Genomic DNA, 19,193 nt, shown 5'->3' on the forward strand with positions numbered 1-19,193 from the left:
GGGAGCTCCACACCCCTTCCCGCCATCTGGCCCCTTGCTTCCCTTCCACTCGGCTGCCCCTGAGTTGCAGCCCTGGGAAGAAGCCTGGTAAACCGGTAATAGTGAGGCCAGTGTCTCTGAGTTCTGGAGCTGTTCTCCTGTGTGATCTGACCTAAGGAGCGGGTTGCGGGGACTTCTGATTCACAGCCCGTGGCTTAGACGTGTGGGTGGCCTGGACTAGAGGTTGGCATCTAAAGTGGTGCCAGTCTTGTGGGACTGAGCCTTAACCTCTGGGGTCTGCATTAGTGTCAGAATTGAATCGATCATAGGAAATCAGTTGGGGTCTGCAGGAGAATCGCTTGGTGTGGAAATCTCACAAATTTGGTGTCAAAAATGTTGTAACTGGAGGAAAATGGTTTCTTTCAGTATTTTACCACTATGTTTATTTGGGTTAAATGTTAGTAACTAAATTAGCATATTAAAATAGGTACTAGTTTTGGATGTTGCTATTTATTAAATTTTTCTCTGGATTAACATAGGAGAGAGAATAATTTTCAACTCTGAAAAAAAAGTCAGATAAGATTTCCCCCCTTATCTATGGGTTGCGTCGTATCTGTATAGTATATTCGTAATGTAGGTACTTGGTACGTTTTCATTGCTGTGCTAACAACCACAACGTCCTTTTCTTCCCACAGACTATTTAATAGACGATTAAGCAGTGGCTTACGTCTTGGACTAAGTTCCCCAGAGAATGTATGGAATTCCTCTTGGAAATCTTTGAATGCGGCAGAGTTGTGTCTGAGAGCGCTGAGCTTCCAGTATTCTTGTAGTTTCTTGATAGGCGAAAAGTTAAATCACTTTCTTTACTAGTTACTATGTTTGTCCTAGTTAATTACATTTTCTAATAAACTATGCTGTCTTCTTATTTCAGGTTCCACTTCGACATTGGTCCTTTTGAAAACATGTGGCCTGGAATTTTTGTCTATATGGTCCATCGCTCCTGTGGGACGGCCTGGTATGCGTGACCCAGTAATATGACCTCTTTCTCCCCATACTTAAATGCCTTGCCACTTTCTTGGTGAAGAACTACCTTAAAATATGCCGTATATAAGTTGATTTTTCTAAATATTTAGATTTTAAAAGGCTAAGATTATTGGACAAATGCACAGCCTCTTTAAGATTCACTCAGAGGCTGCCCCTTGGTTAGCAGCACCCGTTGCTCATGTAACTGAAAGAGACTGGGGTTACTTTGTAACTGCGGTTACACTTCCATACAGTACTTAGGAGTGTTTGGGGATGTATGCATCCATTTAGCATCACCTTTCACCTTATGGACTCTATCAGTTACAGCAGATGTCAAAGAAGCAAGTCTCCTTTTCAGAATCTAGTGCTTTGTTAGTAAGAATGTTTTTCTTGCCCTTTTAATGCAAATCTCCCTCCTGTCACTGTGGCCTGTCCTAGAGATCTTTCATGACTTTATAGCTGTGGTTTTTTTTTCCTTAATATATACACCTTCAACACATAGTTAAAATGCAAGGAATAATATCCCTTTTCTCTTTTTTTCCTAATTTAATCATTAAGTGACTATAGAAGCCCTTTGTTTCTTTAGAACTAAAGTGTTCCTTCGAGAGTGACATTTATAACTTATTATTTCAAATGGATGCACACAGGATAACTAATGTCATTTATTTCTCAGGCAGCAAAAAATGAGAGTTTGACCAGTTAAAACGCTTAAAATGACACCTTATACTTCAGAGACTTGAGAAAATTTTCAGTTAGGAAAAATAAAGGTTAAATGTATTTAGAGGCTGTATGAACTCTTCATCTCGTTGGTATTTCAGGGAGCCCTATTTTACATTGATATGCTTTTGTCTTAAGCTGCCTGAAATCCATTGAGAGAGTTGGCAGGGCTTTAACTAAGTCTGACCACGTGATAAATATACAAATGTGTAAGCACACAGTATAATGAAAATGTAGCTCATAATCTTCCGTGGACTTGTCAGGATGTGGACAAGGTCCTTTGCCCCAAATGAATCATCGGAGCGCGCCATCGTAATCTGAGTGTGCTTTTTGGAAAAACTCAGCTGGAGATGCCCCTGAGCAGGAGGAAGCTCTGGGGGTGTCTGCCGCACACCAGGGGACGGGGCAGCGCTTGAACGGCGGGGAAGGGTGGGCGTTCCTGGAGGGTAATGAAGAGCAGGCTGTTTCCGGGGGTTTGCTCCCCCGTGGGCCAGTTGCTGCATCAGAGCAGGTGCATCAGGCTGTCTTCCTCGCCTAACTGGCCGCAGAAATAGCAGGGCAGAGCTGGGCGAGGCCCGTGCTCCTGCGTTCAGCCACGGAAACCTTCCCCCCCGGAGGCAGGCGTGTGTCTAAACCAGAGGTGTCTCCTGCCCCGTCCCGGCTCGTCACTGGTTCTGTCGTGACGTTTTTTTTCCTGTACAGCTTTGAGCTTGAAAAGCTGTGTCGTTTTATCATGTCTGTGAAGAAGAACTATCGTCGGGTTCCTTACCACAACTGGAAGCACGCGGTCACGGTGGCACACTGCATGTACGCCATCCTCCAGAACAACCACGGGCTCTTCACCGACCTCGAGGTGGGTGTGCCCACCCTTGCCCATTTCAGACCGGAGTGGATGGAAACTCTCTGTCTGGAGCACATCTCTGATGGAGTTATGGGACGTGTTACTCCAGGACAGATCTTGGTTCAGGAAATTCATAGAAACATGCCTTTTAAATGGCTACACCCAAGCGTTTTGCCTATTATTTGGTATAAGAAATGTAGATACAGAAATGGCAACTTCACCAAAATATCCCGTGGCGGAACACTAATTTTGGTAGTCTGTCTTGCCTATCAAAGCTGAAGTCTTCTGAAAGGATATAAACAAAGTGAATTGTTCTCTTTGCCCTTATGCCCTGGGTATGGTAGACATTCCCTACTCATTTGAGAACTCAGAGCATTAAATACAACGAAAACATAAATGCTTATTTGAGCTCCTCTAGCATAAGGGGAAGGGGCTCAGGAATGTCACAGTCATTTACCAGAGTGTGCATGCCTAGAGTTGGTGACACACCCAGAGAAGATCTGGGGACGCCTCGTCTGTTCCTGCACTGCTGCCGTCAACCCCTTTCTTGAACGCCCACCCCAGTGCTGGGTGATGGGAGCGCCTTCACCCCCCAGCCCTGTTGGTCCCAGGTGGGCTGGCCTGACAGCCACACGTGTTCCTCTGCCCACAGGGTCCCAGGGGTGCCCGCGAAAGCCCCAACTCCAATCCCCGCTTCTCTCCTCCTTTGTAAAACTGGTGTCCTGCTTCAGGACATGTGACCCGGCAGAGAAAGGGAGCGGCCACCTCCGTAACAAAGAAACTGTGCTTCCCCACAGGTCCCATTCACTCTAGAACCCAGTGCTCCTCTAAGGTCCAGCCCTGTCCTTTTTCCATCCTGTCAGACCAAATTCACAATTTGGGTGGGAAACTTTGAAGACAGCATTTTAGAAAAAAAAACAAAAAATTTTAAAGGAGGAGTCAAAAATGTTCCTTTTTTATTAATAATTTTTAGGTGGGGCTTAGTCCAATAAATAATTTATTATTTGTCACACACACCCACAAAAAAAGATGAAATTTATTCTGATTTCATGTAAATTTTTCTAAACAATTTCCCATTCCATTGAACCCCTCCTTTTTTTTTGAGAATTTCAGTATTTCTCCATTCAGTTCCTTTTAAGAAAGCAATTTCATTAGCTTCTTTGCTAAAAGATAGATAACCTGTAAGTTTGAGAACTATGGAGACTTTACTTTCAAATCACATTAAAATTTATATTCGAAAATGAAAAATTTTAAGGTAAAAAAAATTGTTTCTTTATATTGACTCTTATTTAAGTTCCTGGTTCATTTCTAGAATCTCATTATGTTTCTCAAAAATTCAGGTCTTTTTAGCTAAAAATAATCCCCAAGGAGTTCCCGTCGTGGCGCAGTGGGAATCCAACTAGGAACCACGAGGTTGCGGGTTTGATCCCTGGCCTCGCTCAGTGGGTTAAGGATCCGGTGTTGCCGTGAGCTGTGGTGTAGGTTGCAGACACAGCTCGGATCCTGCGTGGCTGTGGCTGTGGTGTAGGCCGGCAGCTACAGCTCTGATTAGACCCCTAGCCTGGGAACCTCCATACGCCATGGGAGCAGCCCTAGAAAAGGCAAAAAGACAAATAAATAAATAAATAAATAAATAAAATAAAAATAATCCCCAAATAACATACACAAATATTTACAATACATTTTATAACAAGGATATTTAGTCTATAATAGTGTTAGAAATTATTATTTGATCTTGTTAAAGGAAAATGTTAACAGTAATATTTTGCAAATTATTTTCAGATGCTTGATTTTGACATTTAGCAAAACTATTGAACATCAATGAAAATGAAATCGATTTTAAAATTAGAAAGCTTTTATCCGTTGTGTAAGATTTTAAAACCTTGAGATTTCTTACCAGATTCATTATCGTTGACACAGCAGCATAAAATATGGGAACAGCCCCCAAATAAAATGACCCTCAGAATTCAGTTGTCTTAAGGCCTCTGAACACATAGGACGGATCCCTTGCAAATGTCTTCAGTTGAGGGGCTGGTGTCTGGGAGACCCCCTCAGCCCGAAAAAGCGGTACTGCTCAGGGCGGGGGACAGGGGCAGGGCGCACAGACGCAGATATACCTGGAGGGATGTGTGCAGACCCCCCCCCCCCCCCCCCGCCCTCACCCCCTCTCCAGTGATTCCCCCGGCTCCTCCCCAGAGCCCGCCCTTCCACCTGGCCTTGACTCCAGGACGTCCCCTGCGGGTCCTTCCTCCCTCTCGGACCTGCGCATGTGGCCTGCGCTGTTACCTGCACCCGGGTCTCCCTCCCTCTGCCTCTCCTGAGCTCTGGGCCCTTCTTTGCCGCAGGCCCCACGGGGTTGCTGTACTGGCTGCCTCCTGCTCCTCCCTCCTTTTTTCTCTGAAACCAGAAGATGCACCGGTCCAGGTGCCTTTCCGGGTCCGAGGGCTGGGGCTCAGTTTTCTTCTCTGAGCCGCTGCCCCTGTGGGGCTCCCGGGAGGGACCCCAGCACTTAGATTCCTGAGCTTGGCGCCGCCTGCTCCCCCTGCCCCGCGCCCATCTCGGGGACCAGGGCCCTGCAGTGCCCGAGGCGGAGAGCAGGGCAGTGATGCTGCCTCCTCCCTGGCCACCCCGCTCCTTTTCTCACACCCAGCCTGTCCCATAGTCCTGCAGAATCAGCTCAGAATCCTGTCTCCTGAGCCGCCGTGGCTCTGCCTCTGCTCTAAGCTTCTGTTACCTTTTGCCTGACTCACCAGAAGGCCTCCTTACTGGCCTCTCTTACCCTCCTGGAGTCTGCTCGCCACTGGGGCAGCCTGGGGATCTTCAAACGTCACTCCTCTGCTGACAGCCCGTCTCCAGTCCCTGGTTGGCACATAATAGCAGACCTTCACCCGGCCCTGCCTGCCCTTCTTCTCTGCTCTCCTCTCCCCCTGGCCCTGCAGCGGGTGGCGCTGGCCCATCGCGGGGCTCTCGGGCAGGCTCCCCGTGAGGCCGCCTGTGCTCCCCGCCTCTGGGCACCTGCTTCTCCCCGCGGCTGCAGCTGTGCTCACTCCGCCTTCTCCAGGGGCCCGTCTAACTGCAGCCTTGGGCACACGACCCGCCTTGCCTCAGTCCCCTTCGCCTGTTCTGTGCTTTCTCTTTCTCAATACAATTTGCCATTTTTCACAAGCCTTACTTGTTATATCCCTTTTTTATAATGACAACCACGTTGTTAAAATTTAACGTTGAATAGACTTTTGAATGAAGAACTGAAATGTTCCCTCCTTTTGCAGATTTGCTTTCTCTGTAATTCTTTGGAACATTTGCTTAAATTTGCTCTAATTCGATACCACCTACACTTCTCAGACTTGGACAGGAAAACTCGAGTCGTTTGACTGTCAGGTTCATAAGCGGAAAATCAAAGAAACTGATCTAAAAAAAAAAAAAGGAGTGAGGTTCTCTGGACCCAGAGAGACTCACAAGGACCTTGACCGTGTCGCTGTGTGTGTGATGCGAGGCTGTAAGCGGCCTCAGGTCCCGTTTCTTTGTTTTGAACATCTCTGCACTGTCCTGTCTCTTTAAGCGCAAAGGACTGCTAATCGCGTGTCTGTGCCACGACCTGGACCACAGGGGCTTCAGCAACAGCTACCTGCAGAAATTCGACCACCCCCTGGCCGCTCTCTACTCCACGTCCACCATGGAGCAGCACCACTTCTCCCAGACCGTGTCCATCCTTCAGGTGAGGCCACCCAGGGCCCCGCGCCTGCCCGCCGCCCCGCACGGCCGCCGTCTTCCAAGAGAGTCTCAGGGCTGATGAGAAAAACAGGGGTGCTGTCATGGCTTTCTTCAAAAACAGCAGCTATATTTATCAGAGAATCTCTTACTCAGAGTCATCCTTAGATAATGATTTTTTTAAGAAAGACCTTTTTAAGGATTTATATATATTTTGCAGTCACGTTAGATTTTTAAGTACATTATATTCTAAGTCAAAGTTTGTTTCACAGAGTTAATTTAACTTATGTGATTGTCATATTCTTGAACCAGAATGTGTTGGACAACAAATCTTGAAAGTTAGGCAGGTAATATTTTAAGTGCATTGAAATTATTTTGTTTTTTCTCTTGCGTGGGTTTTTTTTTTGTCTTTTTTTTTTAGGGCCGCACTTGCAGCATATGGAAGTTCCCAGGCTAGGGATCAAATCGGAGCTGTAGCTGCCGGCCTACCCCACAGCTCACGGCAACGCCAGATCCTTAACCCACCGAGTGAGGCCAGGGATGGAACCCACAACCTGGTGGATCCTGGTCGGGTTCGTTAACCACTGCGCCGCAACAGGATCTCCTCTGCGGTGTGTTTTTAAGTTTCACTTTACTGCTTTCAAGGTGTCGTTGGTGGCTGATGTAGACACTGACAGTCCCGTCACCGCCACACGTGCTCCCTCGTCGCTTAAACCCTTCTCCTCAAACTCACCCTAGCAAAGTGCCCGCCAGCTCACCATGGCCTGGTTTCCGTCACGGGTAATTGTTTAAGTTTAGATCTGTGTTTGACTTAAGAATAGTGGCCCCTATTTCTTCCTCTCACTGTCAGCCTCTCAAAGTAGGAAGAGAAGTCTCATTAGGCTTCTGATGACGTGTCTGCAGGAAGGAGTTTGCATTTCGGGTTGTGCAGCAAAGCCCCGCAGCGACTTCAGCAGCCCCGGGCTGTTGGCACCTTGCAAAGCAGGAAGGTGTTTGCCCCTTGGTGCGTTTTCCTCTCTCAGTAGCCCAGGCCGCCCTCCGACCACCAGGCTTGTTCTCTCCACAGCTTCTCTCCTCCCTTGTCCTCACTGCCCCAGTGGTGGGTACCACGCTGCACTCTGTTCTTTTCCAAACCCAGCAAAGTTTACCTGTCGGGACCCTTTGCCTCAGGACCGCGCAGGTAAAGGAGGAGCTTAGGGCAGCGCAGGTGCTCCTCTGAGCCCCTGCTGGTCGGGAGGGAAAGGCCTGCTGGAGAGGAGCTGCTGCGGTCATCTCCAGGCTGCATCCAGCAGGGGCTGAGTGTCCCACCTGCTCACGGGCTGGTTCTGCCCCTGAAAGGCGTAGGTGGTCACCATCCCCGCGGGTCCCTTGGCACCAGTACTTTGTGTATGTTTGTAAGGCTGTGTGTATGGGTGGGTGGAGGTTGGGTGGATGGACACATACATACGTACCTAGCAATTTAAGCTGGATGAAAAGGGTGTGTGTGGAATTTAGATGTGTGTACCCACATAGGTATGTGTGTGTGATAGATACATACCCATGCGTGTATACATTGAAACATGCTTTTTTGTAAACAGACAAACACTATAAAACTTCCTGACAGTTGTATCCACTTTGCCCTTGCTCATCACGTGAGGCTGCTTGTTGGTACAGGAAGACTGGCAAATGCCAGAGGTGACATCAGGATGCTTCACTGGGAACAAGGACTCGCTGAAGACCACGTGCATCCTCTGTCCTAAATGAACTTGGACGTTTGACTATGACAACATTTCTGGCAGTTTCATCTGCAAACGAATTTTAATAGCCTTCGTTAAGTTTTTTTGGAAAACCTATTTTAAATATAATGGAAGTGGTTTTGAAAAAGGCCAGGATTGCAAAGAACGTTGTTGCTGGATGGAGAGCTCGGACCCAGCCAAGGGCGGCTTCCAGCCAGGCAGACTGCCCCACATGCTGCCATCCAGCACCAAGGAGGTGCCAGGGCTAGTCTTGTCTTCCAGATCCCCCACAAGGTGGGGGCTCCGTGTTACGTAACCACCGTCAGAGCAGTGCCCCTGGAACTCAAGGCAGCAAGTTAAGTTCCATGAAGCTGTCGGCATCCACAGAGTTGCTGGAGGAGAGCTAGGTGCCAGGTCCTCGAGGAGGGATTTCAGCCCCTGGTGAGGCGAGGAAGAGGGCACATGGGTTCCTCTGCCCCTAGGGAAGGGAAGGTACGCAGTAGATTTCCAGAACAGAAAGCTGGGTAGGAGAACCGGGCATGGCCGCAGATGCAGGGGACAAGCCCACCGGTTGAAAACGGAACTCGCATCTGGATTGCCCTCCTGTGTGAGCTGTGACCGGGGAAGCAGCGGGGCCCATCTCCATGGCAGGGCGCTTCAGGAGGGTTTCCTTAGCTTTCTGTACGCTGCTGATTTTGCATATGCTCATGATACTTCTCTGATAACAAAAGTGTAAGTCGCTGCCTCTCCATTACCGACCCCTTCCTCGGGGGAGGAAGGGCTGTGTCCCACCTCTGCCCTCACGTGGATCTTCTCGCAGTGCCACCTGGCCCGCCCTCTGCGTTCCCAGCTCCCCCCGAGGCTGTGGTCCCCACACCTCTGTGTCTGATCCAGACACGGGGGCGCAGTAAGAGTCTGTTTCCAAACCCCTTGAACGGGGCATTCAGTGCAGCCAAAACAGTTCCCATGATCTTACACATTCTGTGGTGGCGCCTCTGTCACCCACGGAGGGGGTCAGTGACCCTGTCAGAGTCGTCCCCCGCCCCCACCCCACCTCCAGTCACCAGGTCCTGCCAGTTTTGTCAGGACACCTCCAGACTTGACCAACTGAGGGGATATCCCTGGGGAATAGTAAAAACGCCAACATCCAGGCCCTAAAACGGGACGGAACAATGTGTCGTCACGTCACACAGACACCTCTGACGGCTCTGAGCGTCCGGTGCTCACCGCAGCGACCGGCTTTCCCCCCTGCCCTCTGCTCTCAGCATGGCCACGCAGAGAACGGACGTGATGGTTAGCGACTGCTCCTCATCAGGCCTCTGCAAAGCTGAGCATGTGGGTGTGGGTGTGTGTGTCACGGTCTTGTTAACCCGAATGCGGATTTTCAGTGCGGTTGCCATGGTTGCTTATCTGCTCATCTGGGCAACTGGGGGAGCGTGGGGAAGAGTACCCCTGTGTGACCATCAGCAAACAGAGAACGAGAAAACGTTGACAAGCCAGCATCAGTCCCGTCGAGGCGGACACAGACCCTCTCGTGGTACAGGGGCATCGAGAGGCAGCTCGCACTCACGCCAGCCTCCGCCTGGTCGCGGCGAGGAGGAGGCAGGGGGCGGTTCCCCACTGAGTGGGCAGCGGGGAGGCGGTTAAGTCAGGAAGGAAGGAAGGAGCATCGGAGAAAAGAGAAGCCACATTCGTACCTTTCGCTGAGCTGCTCACTCGCTCCACGCCGGGCGTCAGGACAGATCCCGAAGACCGGCCCGTGGCTGCGTATGGGAGCCTTCAGGAGGAAACAGACCAATTAGGAATAATTCTTCTCATTGTTAAGAAAAACTTCTCATTGTTCCATTAATCTTAAATTATCTTTTTTTTTTTTTTTTTTACTCTTTAGGGCCACACCTGTGGCACACAGAGGTTCCCAGGCTAGGGGTCGAATTGGAGCTGTAGCTGCCAGCCTGCACCACAGCCACAGCAATGCTAGATCCCTAACCCACTGAGCAAGGCCAGGGATCAAACCCGCATCCTCATGCATACTAGTCGGGTTTGTTATCCACTGAGCCATGAAGGGAACTCCCTAATCTTGAATTATCTAGTGGTTTTGAAATATGTTTGGATTTTTAAAAAGTTATGTTCATCCCAATACTTTGGGATCTCATGATATTTTTATTACCTTTTATAGCAGTAGCATTTTTGTGACACAGTAAAATCATTCTTCTAATTCATCTGAATGTTGTACTTATACTCAACACTGTCCCTGCTAATAAACTAAGTAAAATATATTAGTTTATTACAGAGTATTACAGAGGTTAGCTTGAATCTGTCCTTTTCTTTTTTTCCCTTTGCCTTTTAGGGCTGCACCCGCAGCATGTGGAGGTTCCCAGGCTAGGGGTCGAATTGGAGCTGTAGCCACCGGCCTGCACCAGAGCCACAGCAAGGCCATGCCCGAGCCGTGTCTGCAACCTACACCACAGTTCACGGCAACACCGGATCCTTAACCCACTGAGCAAGGCCAGGGATCAAACCCACAGCCTCATGGTTCCTAGTCGGATTCGTTAACCTCTGAGCCACGACGGGAACTCCTAAATCTGCCTTTTTCTACAGACACTCTAAATAGATAGAAATGGTCTTTGGTGGTCACATTCACTTCCGGGCACACCTGTGTGGTTGTTAGCTTGTTTCTCCCTCTGCCTTCACTCGACTGCAGAAGTTACACTGGAAGATTTTATCATCGTCGTCTCATTTACCAGGTATTTCCTATAAACCACACACTTAAGAATTGTGCCCTTATTAGTGCATGTGATCTTTATGCTACCCTGTGAGACAGATATTATTATTCATTTCCATTTTACAGATAAGAGCAATGAACATCAAACAGGTTCACTTGCTCATTGTCACACAGCCAGCACGTGGCAAAGGATATTTATTAAACATTAGAGTTTGACTCCAAAATATGTGTTCTTAATTACACTACTCTCATGTTTCCTTGCATATGGCTTGATGCAGTAGGTGATTAAATGTCAAAATAATATTCTGTCTCTTTTCGAGGCGTTGTCGTGAATGTTTGATGCAGTCAGTTGCGTCACTGGCTTTTTTCATCCCAAAGCCCAAGAATGAGTCAGCCTCCTCTTGTCGCTTCCTGTGACAGTGATTCACAAGCCCATGGGGGCAGGATTGCTGGGGGTGAGGCCGGGGCTGGTTGGCGTGCAGATACTGACATCTGATCACCCAAGCCCTTCCAGAACAGTCTCTTTTGTAGAGCTGAGCAGCACAGGGCTTTGGGGAGAATTACTTATGATATTTTAAAAACTTGCTGAGGAAAGATGGTTTGTCTGCCCCGCTGCCTCTGTTCCCACCTACCTGCAAGCCACACTGTTGCCAGGGTGACTGTTCTGAAGCACAGACCTCAGCGTGTCCCCATCTTACGGAGCCTCGGCGGCTCCTTGCTGCCTTCCACGTTGTAGTTCAGTTCTGCATCCAGGCCCTTTTTGACACTTTTACTTCAGTTCTCACCGGTTCTCTGTCGAATTGGCCTTCGCCAGTGTTTACGGTCCCCGCCAAACACACGTGGTCTCTCGCTGCAATTCCTCATCCTTCAGAATTTTTTTTTCTTTTCAGGGCCACACCTGCGGCGTATGGATATTCCAGGGCTAGGGGTCCAATCAGAGCCACATCTGTGACCTATGCCACAACCACAGCAACGCTGGATCCTTAACCCGCGGAACAAGGCCAGGGATGGAACCCATATCTGCCTGGATACCAGTGGGGTTTGTAACCTGCTGAGCCACAGTGGGAACTCCCCTTCAGAATTCTTGTCACCACTCAGGGAGGTGGGGACACCACCCACGTGTCCCCAGGGTCTTCACCTCACTCATCGTGGAGACCCTTCCACGCTCCTTTTCTGTGTGCTTGTGTGCTTCTCTCTCCCGGTAGACCGCGAACTCCTTACAAATGAATTGATGTGGCCTAGGGCTTTGGTAAAGTCCTAATACCCCTGCAGAAGTGAAACCCTACAGACTAGGTATCTGCTAGACGAGACACACACTCTTCGCTTTGGGGTGGGAAGGATCCGGCCGTGGCCAGAAAGCAGGGCTCCAGCCATGACTCGTGACTCGGGATGCCGAGAACCCATGGGACCCGCACGCTGGAGAGCTCGAGGGCCTCGAAGACCATCCCCTACGAGCGAGTCCTAGAGGAGTCTTTCAGGGTCAGGGCCCTTTCAGCGCGGTGGATGTGTGCTGATGTGTCACGAATCTCTGCTACTTAGAGCCTTTGCAAACAGAGCCCCACGTAAGCTCTCACAGACAGGAGAATTACATGCAGCCCACCCATTTGGGGGTTTTGTAAACATTTCTGGGTATAAAATGCTTGTTATTTTATGCTTGATTAATTCAAAATGGAATCAACTGCCTTGAATGAATACAGCTTCAAACAAGGTAACCTGCATATTAGCTGTAATAAACTTAGTTGGTGTATAACAGTATATCATTATTTTATGAGGTATTATTAGGTTGTTAACTAATGTGAAATTGCAGCTTTCCAAACGTTTTACGCTGTGTCTCTGCTGTGCTTGGTTGCTGTGTCTCCCTTATTTTGCTTTGGTGGGAGCAAAGTGTCGATGAACACACACGTGTTGTCTTGAAGGGCAGGTGCCATGTGTTGTTTGTTTATGATGTATTCCCTTCACTCCGTAAGATACTGAAGGAGGCAGGACGAGGGTCCTGGGTGCCGCTGTTCCGTTAGAAAGCCTCGCTGCTGATCTCTCCTCCCCTGATGTTGTCCTTTAACGTTGACAAGTAACGAGGTGGCAGAAACACTGACTCTGAAATAGCCAGGAGAACGCGGCGGCCCTTTTAAATGGGTCTGCATTCGTCTCAGGTCACGGACGCGTTTGAGAAACTGGGGAAAACCTGTGGGTGACACACGCTGCGTACTATGTACAGTCCAGTGAATTCATCCCACTGCGGTCCCTAAGAGAATTTAGAGAATCCAGGCTAAGAAGTCCCTATTCCAGGGAGAGTAAAACATGAATTTCACAGCATGCCAGAGTAGTTTTCACACTCTAAATTGTTAGAGAGAATAAAGCATATAAATACTTACCACACGTGATTCCTCTCCGGACCACCTGCCAGCAGCCGACGTGTGCGTGAGTGCCAGCCAAACATGTCCAACAAACCATGTTTATGGGATGGGAGCGCTGGTCATAAGGCGTTAGGGTTGAAGCAGAGGCCCGCTGCTTCACCTGCCTTATGATCCAGGCAAAGCAGACGTCACAGCAGGAGTCAGGTTAAAGATGTCTGTCTTGTAAGCTTCTACAATAAAAGTGTCAAGTGGAAGCTGAAAGGGGCTGGAAAGTTCATTGAGTTCGCCCACCTTCCCGGTGCTGACACCCCCTCTGTCCCCATCAGTTACCAACCGACCTCCGTCCGAGTGTCTCCAGGCTCAGCATCCCAAGCCCAGTTCACCTGGAAACTCTCAACACTTAGGGGGTTCTTCCTGTGCTCTGCTCAGGTCTGCCCTTTACCTCTCTGGCCCTGTTACACCTACGGGGTCTGCTTCAGAGGAAATCGCACTACTAAAACTGACTGAAGTAACCGCTTTATAAGTACTGCAGTTTTTCCTTAGTCAAGAGTTTTGTGAACATTTCAGCAAAAACTTCATTTCAGTGAGATACCAAGGGTATTTCACTTTTATAGTTTGGAAGTGGAATCATGTGTTTGAAAGGGATTCATAACCTTAGAGCAGTCTACACATGGAAGTCCTCACTGCTGCCGTTGTCAGAAAAAAGAACCGAGAACTAACTCCGTTTGTTACATTTATCATAGGATAATTTAAATACAAATATAATGCCTTAAAAGAAATAATGCAGAAAGATTCTGATAATTGAAAATAAGTGGTACACAGCCCTATTTCGGAGCAATAGGAAACAGGCAGTATCTTGCGGAGGTGTCTGACTTTCTAAAGAAACACACTTTAAGAATTTCCAGTTTTCAATGTATTTTATCAGCTAAAAAAATGTAGCTTAAGTGGGAACAGTTAAAAGTCAATTTATAGTACAACTATGTTGACTAATAAATCATTAAAAAATAATTTGAACCCACAAATGCAATCACAGCCTTTTTTGTTTGAACAAAACTGACCCATTTTAATCTCAATTACAAATAAAAACTTAAAATTCTGAGGAAGAAATTACAGTGAACACTTTTTTAAAGATTCAAATACAGAAGAATAATTCTGAGGCAACAGAATCCAAACGACCAGTGTCCGGTCTCGTGTGGGGGATGAGCTGCTGTGTGCATCTCCCACCAGGACAGGAGAGAAGAGGGCCTCGTGGTCTCTACAGCTCAGCGACTTGTGCTGTGTGTAAAGCACACTTGCCTGTAGAGAGTTTTGATATGCCTAAATTTTATTTCCAGGTCGTGGGACAGTTTCATCTGGGATAAGAAAAAGCAGGTTATTACTCATTAGGCTCGTGGAAGTAGACAAGGATATGGATGACTTTGTAAGCCCATTCATTTCCAGTATGATATGAAAATTATTGAGGTTTTTAATTAGCTTAAAAGGAAAAGCTTTTTGCTGATTTTATATGTTCCGGTCCTTTACTTACTTACTTAGAAGTATCCCAGAACTAGGTATATATTTATATTTAAATACTTGGGTATATGGCATTTAAATACTTTAAGTATATTTATATTTAAACACTTGGGTGGGAAATGATGTTATATAGTTTAAGTAATTCATAGTCGGGGTTTCACTGTTGTGTCTTAAGAGAGAAAGCAAAACATTCGTTTCCCTAGCCACTTCAAAGTGTCCTTTTGTTCCCCCCAAACCTGTCATGACCATGTGCCGCTGACTGACTGTGCTGTTTTAAGTAACTGAAAATTCCCACGATGGGCGCTCCAGCTTGCTATTGGTGGTGTTTGTCTTTTTCCCTAGTTGGAAGGGCACAACATCTTCTCCACCCTGAGCTCCAGTGAATACGAGCAGGTGCTCGAGATCATCCGCAAAGCCATCATTGCCACAGACCTCGCTTTATACTTTGGAAACAGGAAACAGTTGGAAGAGATGTACCAGACCGGATCGCTAAACCTCAATAACCAGTCACATAGGTAAAAACAATTTTTAAACGTTTAGAGGCCCAGGAAATGTTACCTGGAATGCATTTGTATTTAAAAACAGGAATGTAACTCGGCACAAATTTACATTTGAAAGAAGAAATGTAAGAAGAGGTGTTCTTTCTTTGTTTTCCTTGCACTTTGTATTTGCTTGGGTGTCTCATTCCTTGACAAGATTGCTGGCAGTGTACCATGAGGATGTAACGGAAATGTGAATTCTTGAGGTTTGTAAGTAACATATTGCTTAAATGTTCCGACGGCACCAGGCTAAGGTAGTTCAAGTCCTTTTTTTCTGAGCCGAGACGTGCCTGGTGTCAGGTGTTTTCGCCCACCTGTCCCTTAGATCTCAGTCCATTGGCTACGGCACCTCTTCCCCTTGCCAGTGGGTAGGTGGCTACCCCAACTTCTCTTGCTAGGACTTCCCTTTTGCTGTCTTCACGTCTGACCAAGTCCATCCTCAGTAATGCCATCTTGGTCTTTAGATTTGGAGACACTTGTTTACTGGTTTTTTTCTAGTCTTGCTGACCTCGAGTCTTGGGTCCATGAGCCTCCTCTGAAGGTAAGGATGATAACATCTCTTTCTAGGGGACTCTGCTTTCTGGTTCTTAGAAGCAATCCATTCCATTACCCCAAACTCACAGCATTAGGCTTACAAATGACTGGAGAGAGATATGTCATGACGTCATCTGACACACATTTACATGTATTCTGCCTCTTCAAGAGTGTGATATCTATAGAATGTAGTGATACCCGTGCCTTCGTTTAACTAAACAGCAATTGTTTGTGATTCAGTGTTCCTACAAACGGGCAGATCCAGATTTTGCGGAGCTTGAAGCATATATAATGTGGGGAACTTTTTTTGAGGAAAGCACCCATCTTAATTCCACATGGGGCGGTCTGGGCACATGGCCAGGACCCTCCCAGGATGGCGGGAGGGTCTGCGTCTCACAGGGCAGCACTCGCTCTTCTGCCTGCAGCCCAAGTTTGCATGGGATTCACAGTGTTTATGTGTCTGTGCCTCTCACAGGTTTTGTGTGAAGTTCTTGTACAAAGGTCTGCAGAAACAGGTGTTTGTTCACAGTTCTTTTTCATAAGAATGGTATTTGTGAACAAACGCCTGTTTCTACAGATCTTAGTATAAGAACTTCGCAGCTGTAAGATTGGAGAAATGTGCCCTGGATTAAAGTACCCTTTGCCTTGCTGAAAAGTATGTGCGTACATTGTTTTTAGGTTATAAATGAGAGTCATGTAAGTGGTATCAAGTTTCTTGCCTATGTTTTTAGCAAATGGTTTCAGTAATAATATCATAAAATAGAAAATTAAAGATCTAAGTGCAAATAACATACTTGGTGCTCAGTACATGTATACGAGTTAATGACATACACTGTATAGTTATGAAGATTAAATCATTTTGGCAGTAAATAATTTTAAAAGTAATGCATCTGTGGAGGTTCCCATTGTGGCTCAGTAGGTTAAGAACCTAACTAGCATCCATGAGGGTGCATGTTCGATCCCTGGCCCTGTTCAGTGGGTTAATGATCCTGTTCAGTGGGTTAATGATCCTGAGTTGTGGTATAGGTTGCAGACGTGGCTCAGATCGGATCCCACATTGCTGTGGCTGCGGTGTAGGCCGACAGCTGCAGCTCCCATTCAGCCCCTGACCTGGGAACTTCCATGTGCTGCAGGTGCAACTGTGAAAAGAAAAAAAAAAAAAGAAATGCGTATTTGTTCTAACAATTCAAACAGTGCAGGAACATATACAAGAAAAACAAGAATATAGCCATCTACTGTATGAGGGCAGGGGGAGGATTCCTTCCAGGAGCCTCTGCGGAAACCAGAATTCCAGTGTTCAAGTCCTCATGTAAAATGGCCCAGGCTCCCTCCTCTCCACAGGTTTCCTACGGAGACCTGCTGTGTATAGATGCATAAATGTGCAGATATAAACCTAAATGTACCTACAGACCTTCCTCGGTGTCCACAGGGGACGGGTTCCAGGGTAGCACTCCCATAACCAAGTCAAAGGGTGCTCTAGTCCCCAGTTCCCTATGTGGCCCTGTATCCTCGGGTTAGGGTTAGATACAGGCAAGTAGCACAGCATCCGAAGTTGGATGAATCTGCGGATGCAGAACCCGCAGAAGAGCGGGGCTGGCTGTGTACCAGAGGCTTGCCTCTTTGTAAAAATCCTGTGCCTCGTATGGTGTGGCATACTAGGCAAAGGCTCGTTAACCCTCTCTGTGGATCAGATGTTCCTAGAATTTCGCACTATAAGTAATTCTCTTACAAAGTCTTATCAACTGTCCTTTAAAGTATACATATCGTATCACATAGGGCGCTAGAAATTTAGACACATGTTAAATTTTTGCAAAGACTGAAAATTCACACTTCTTCCAACATAGGAGTGAAACCCTGCTCTTTAAATATGCGATTCTCTGATAGCTCACTGCGTTCAAGATCCTTTCATGTTTGTTGACGGTTGTTCCTACCTCTGCTTGTCTATTCACGACTTCTGTGTATTGCTTGTTGAATTGTTTACATTTTTTATAAATCAGTTTGCTTTCTGTACTATTGGTAAGATATTAAAATTTTCCCTGTTACATGGTACAAACATTTTCTTTAGATGTTTTTCAAAAATTTTATTCTAACTTTTAGATAAATAAAACTTTATTTTAATTGCAGAGAAATTTACATTTTCATGAGGCCACATCTGTCGTTTGTTTTTATCAAATCTGTTTCCTTTCCTATGAAGGCCAGCTTCCTTTATCCTCAAAGTAATATGAATACCAGTTAACATGTTCCTTGTGTATTTTTATAATTATAATTTTCATATTATATGAATGCTTCTGGAGTTGTATTTTTATGAACACAACTTTGTTTCTTTTTGATCAACCATTTCATTAATACTCCATTTATTCTACTGAATTGAAGATGTTTTTGCTTTTTGCTTTTTAGGGAGAAACATGCAGCATATGGAGGTTCCCAGGCTAGGGGTCAAATTGGAGCTGCAGCTGCAGGCCTCCACCACAGCCACAGCAACATGGGATCCAAGCTGTGTCTGCGAGCCACACGACAGCTCACGACAATGCTATATACTTAACCCACTGAATGAGGCCAGGGATCGAATGAGCATCCTCATGGATACTAGTTAGGTTCTTAACCCCCGAGCCACAATGGGAACTCCTGAATTGAAGTTTTCATATAAACTTGAATAATTCTTTGGACTCCTCAAACCATTTAAATGCTAATTATCTAATCCTGAACTGTGACCATACTGTTTCGATTACTGTAACTATGTTGAAATTTATTGTGCATACCTGGTAAGATAATCTTCATCTTTCACTTACTTTCCAAAAATTTCATGGAAATTATTACTTAGTAAGTGTATTTTTTATATTTTTATAAGAAAAATTTCAAACTTAAGAAAAATAGAAATTACACTGAGACGTATACTCGTACCCACGTTTGAGACATTAACATTTAATATGCTTTTGCCTGTTTTCCACTCTGCTACTTGCTTGTAAATCATACAGTATGACTCTTTATCCCCTTCATTGTGAATACTTAAAAGAAAAAGAATATTCTATCAGATGTCTTTTCGTTTAAAAATATCTGCATTGCAGTTTTGGTGGAGTTCCCATTGTGGCTTAGTGGTAACGAATCTGACTAGCATCCATGAGGACACAGGTTCAATCCCTGGCCCCGATCACTGGGTTAAGGACCCAGAATTGCCATGAGCTGTGGTGTAGGTCACAGACGTGGCTCAGATCTGGTGTTGCATAGCTACGGTGTAGGGCTGGCATCTGCAGCTCCAATTTGACCCCTGGCTTGGGAACTTCCATGTGCCGTGGGTATGGCCTTAAAAAGACCAAAAAAAAAAAAAGTGACTTTTTTATTGCAGTTATGTTGCATTTATTTCTTTGCTTGTAAGTGAGAGTGTATTGGTTTCTTATCCAGAAATCACTGACATGACTTTCTAGTCTTGAATAACTTCTTATGTAGTTTGTTTACACAGGTCCTATCACTTTTTTAGTAAAATTACACTGGTTGTTTATAGATTTTATCACTTGTGAATGTATTTTTTCCTGTTTTTAGTGGAAATAGAGT

The 19,193-nt window shown here is 46.3% G+C and overlaps 1 protein-coding gene across 1 annotated transcript in view; it reads left to right on the top strand.

Annotated features, from left to right (window-relative positions):
- The window catches only part of PDE10A (phosphodiesterase 10A), a 273,805-nt gene that overhangs the window by 227,986 nt on the left and 26,626 nt on the right, over positions 1-19,193 (top strand). The window contains exons 15-18 of the mRNA XM_047769767.1: positions 911-994; positions 2,422-2,572; positions 6,120-6,275; positions 14,914-15,086. Coding sequence (XP_047625723.1) covers positions 911-994; positions 2,422-2,572; positions 6,120-6,275; positions 14,914-15,086 — 564 coding nt within the window. The remainder of the gene's footprint in view (positions 1-910; positions 995-2,421; positions 2,573-6,119; positions 6,276-14,913; positions 15,087-19,193) is intronic.

This window comes from Phacochoerus africanus, chromosome 2 (assembly GCF_016906955.1).
Source record: "Phacochoerus africanus isolate WHEZ1 chromosome 2, ROS_Pafr_v1, whole genome shotgun sequence".
Taxonomy (NCBI): Eukaryota; Metazoa; Chordata; class Mammalia; order Artiodactyla; family Suidae; genus Phacochoerus; species Phacochoerus africanus.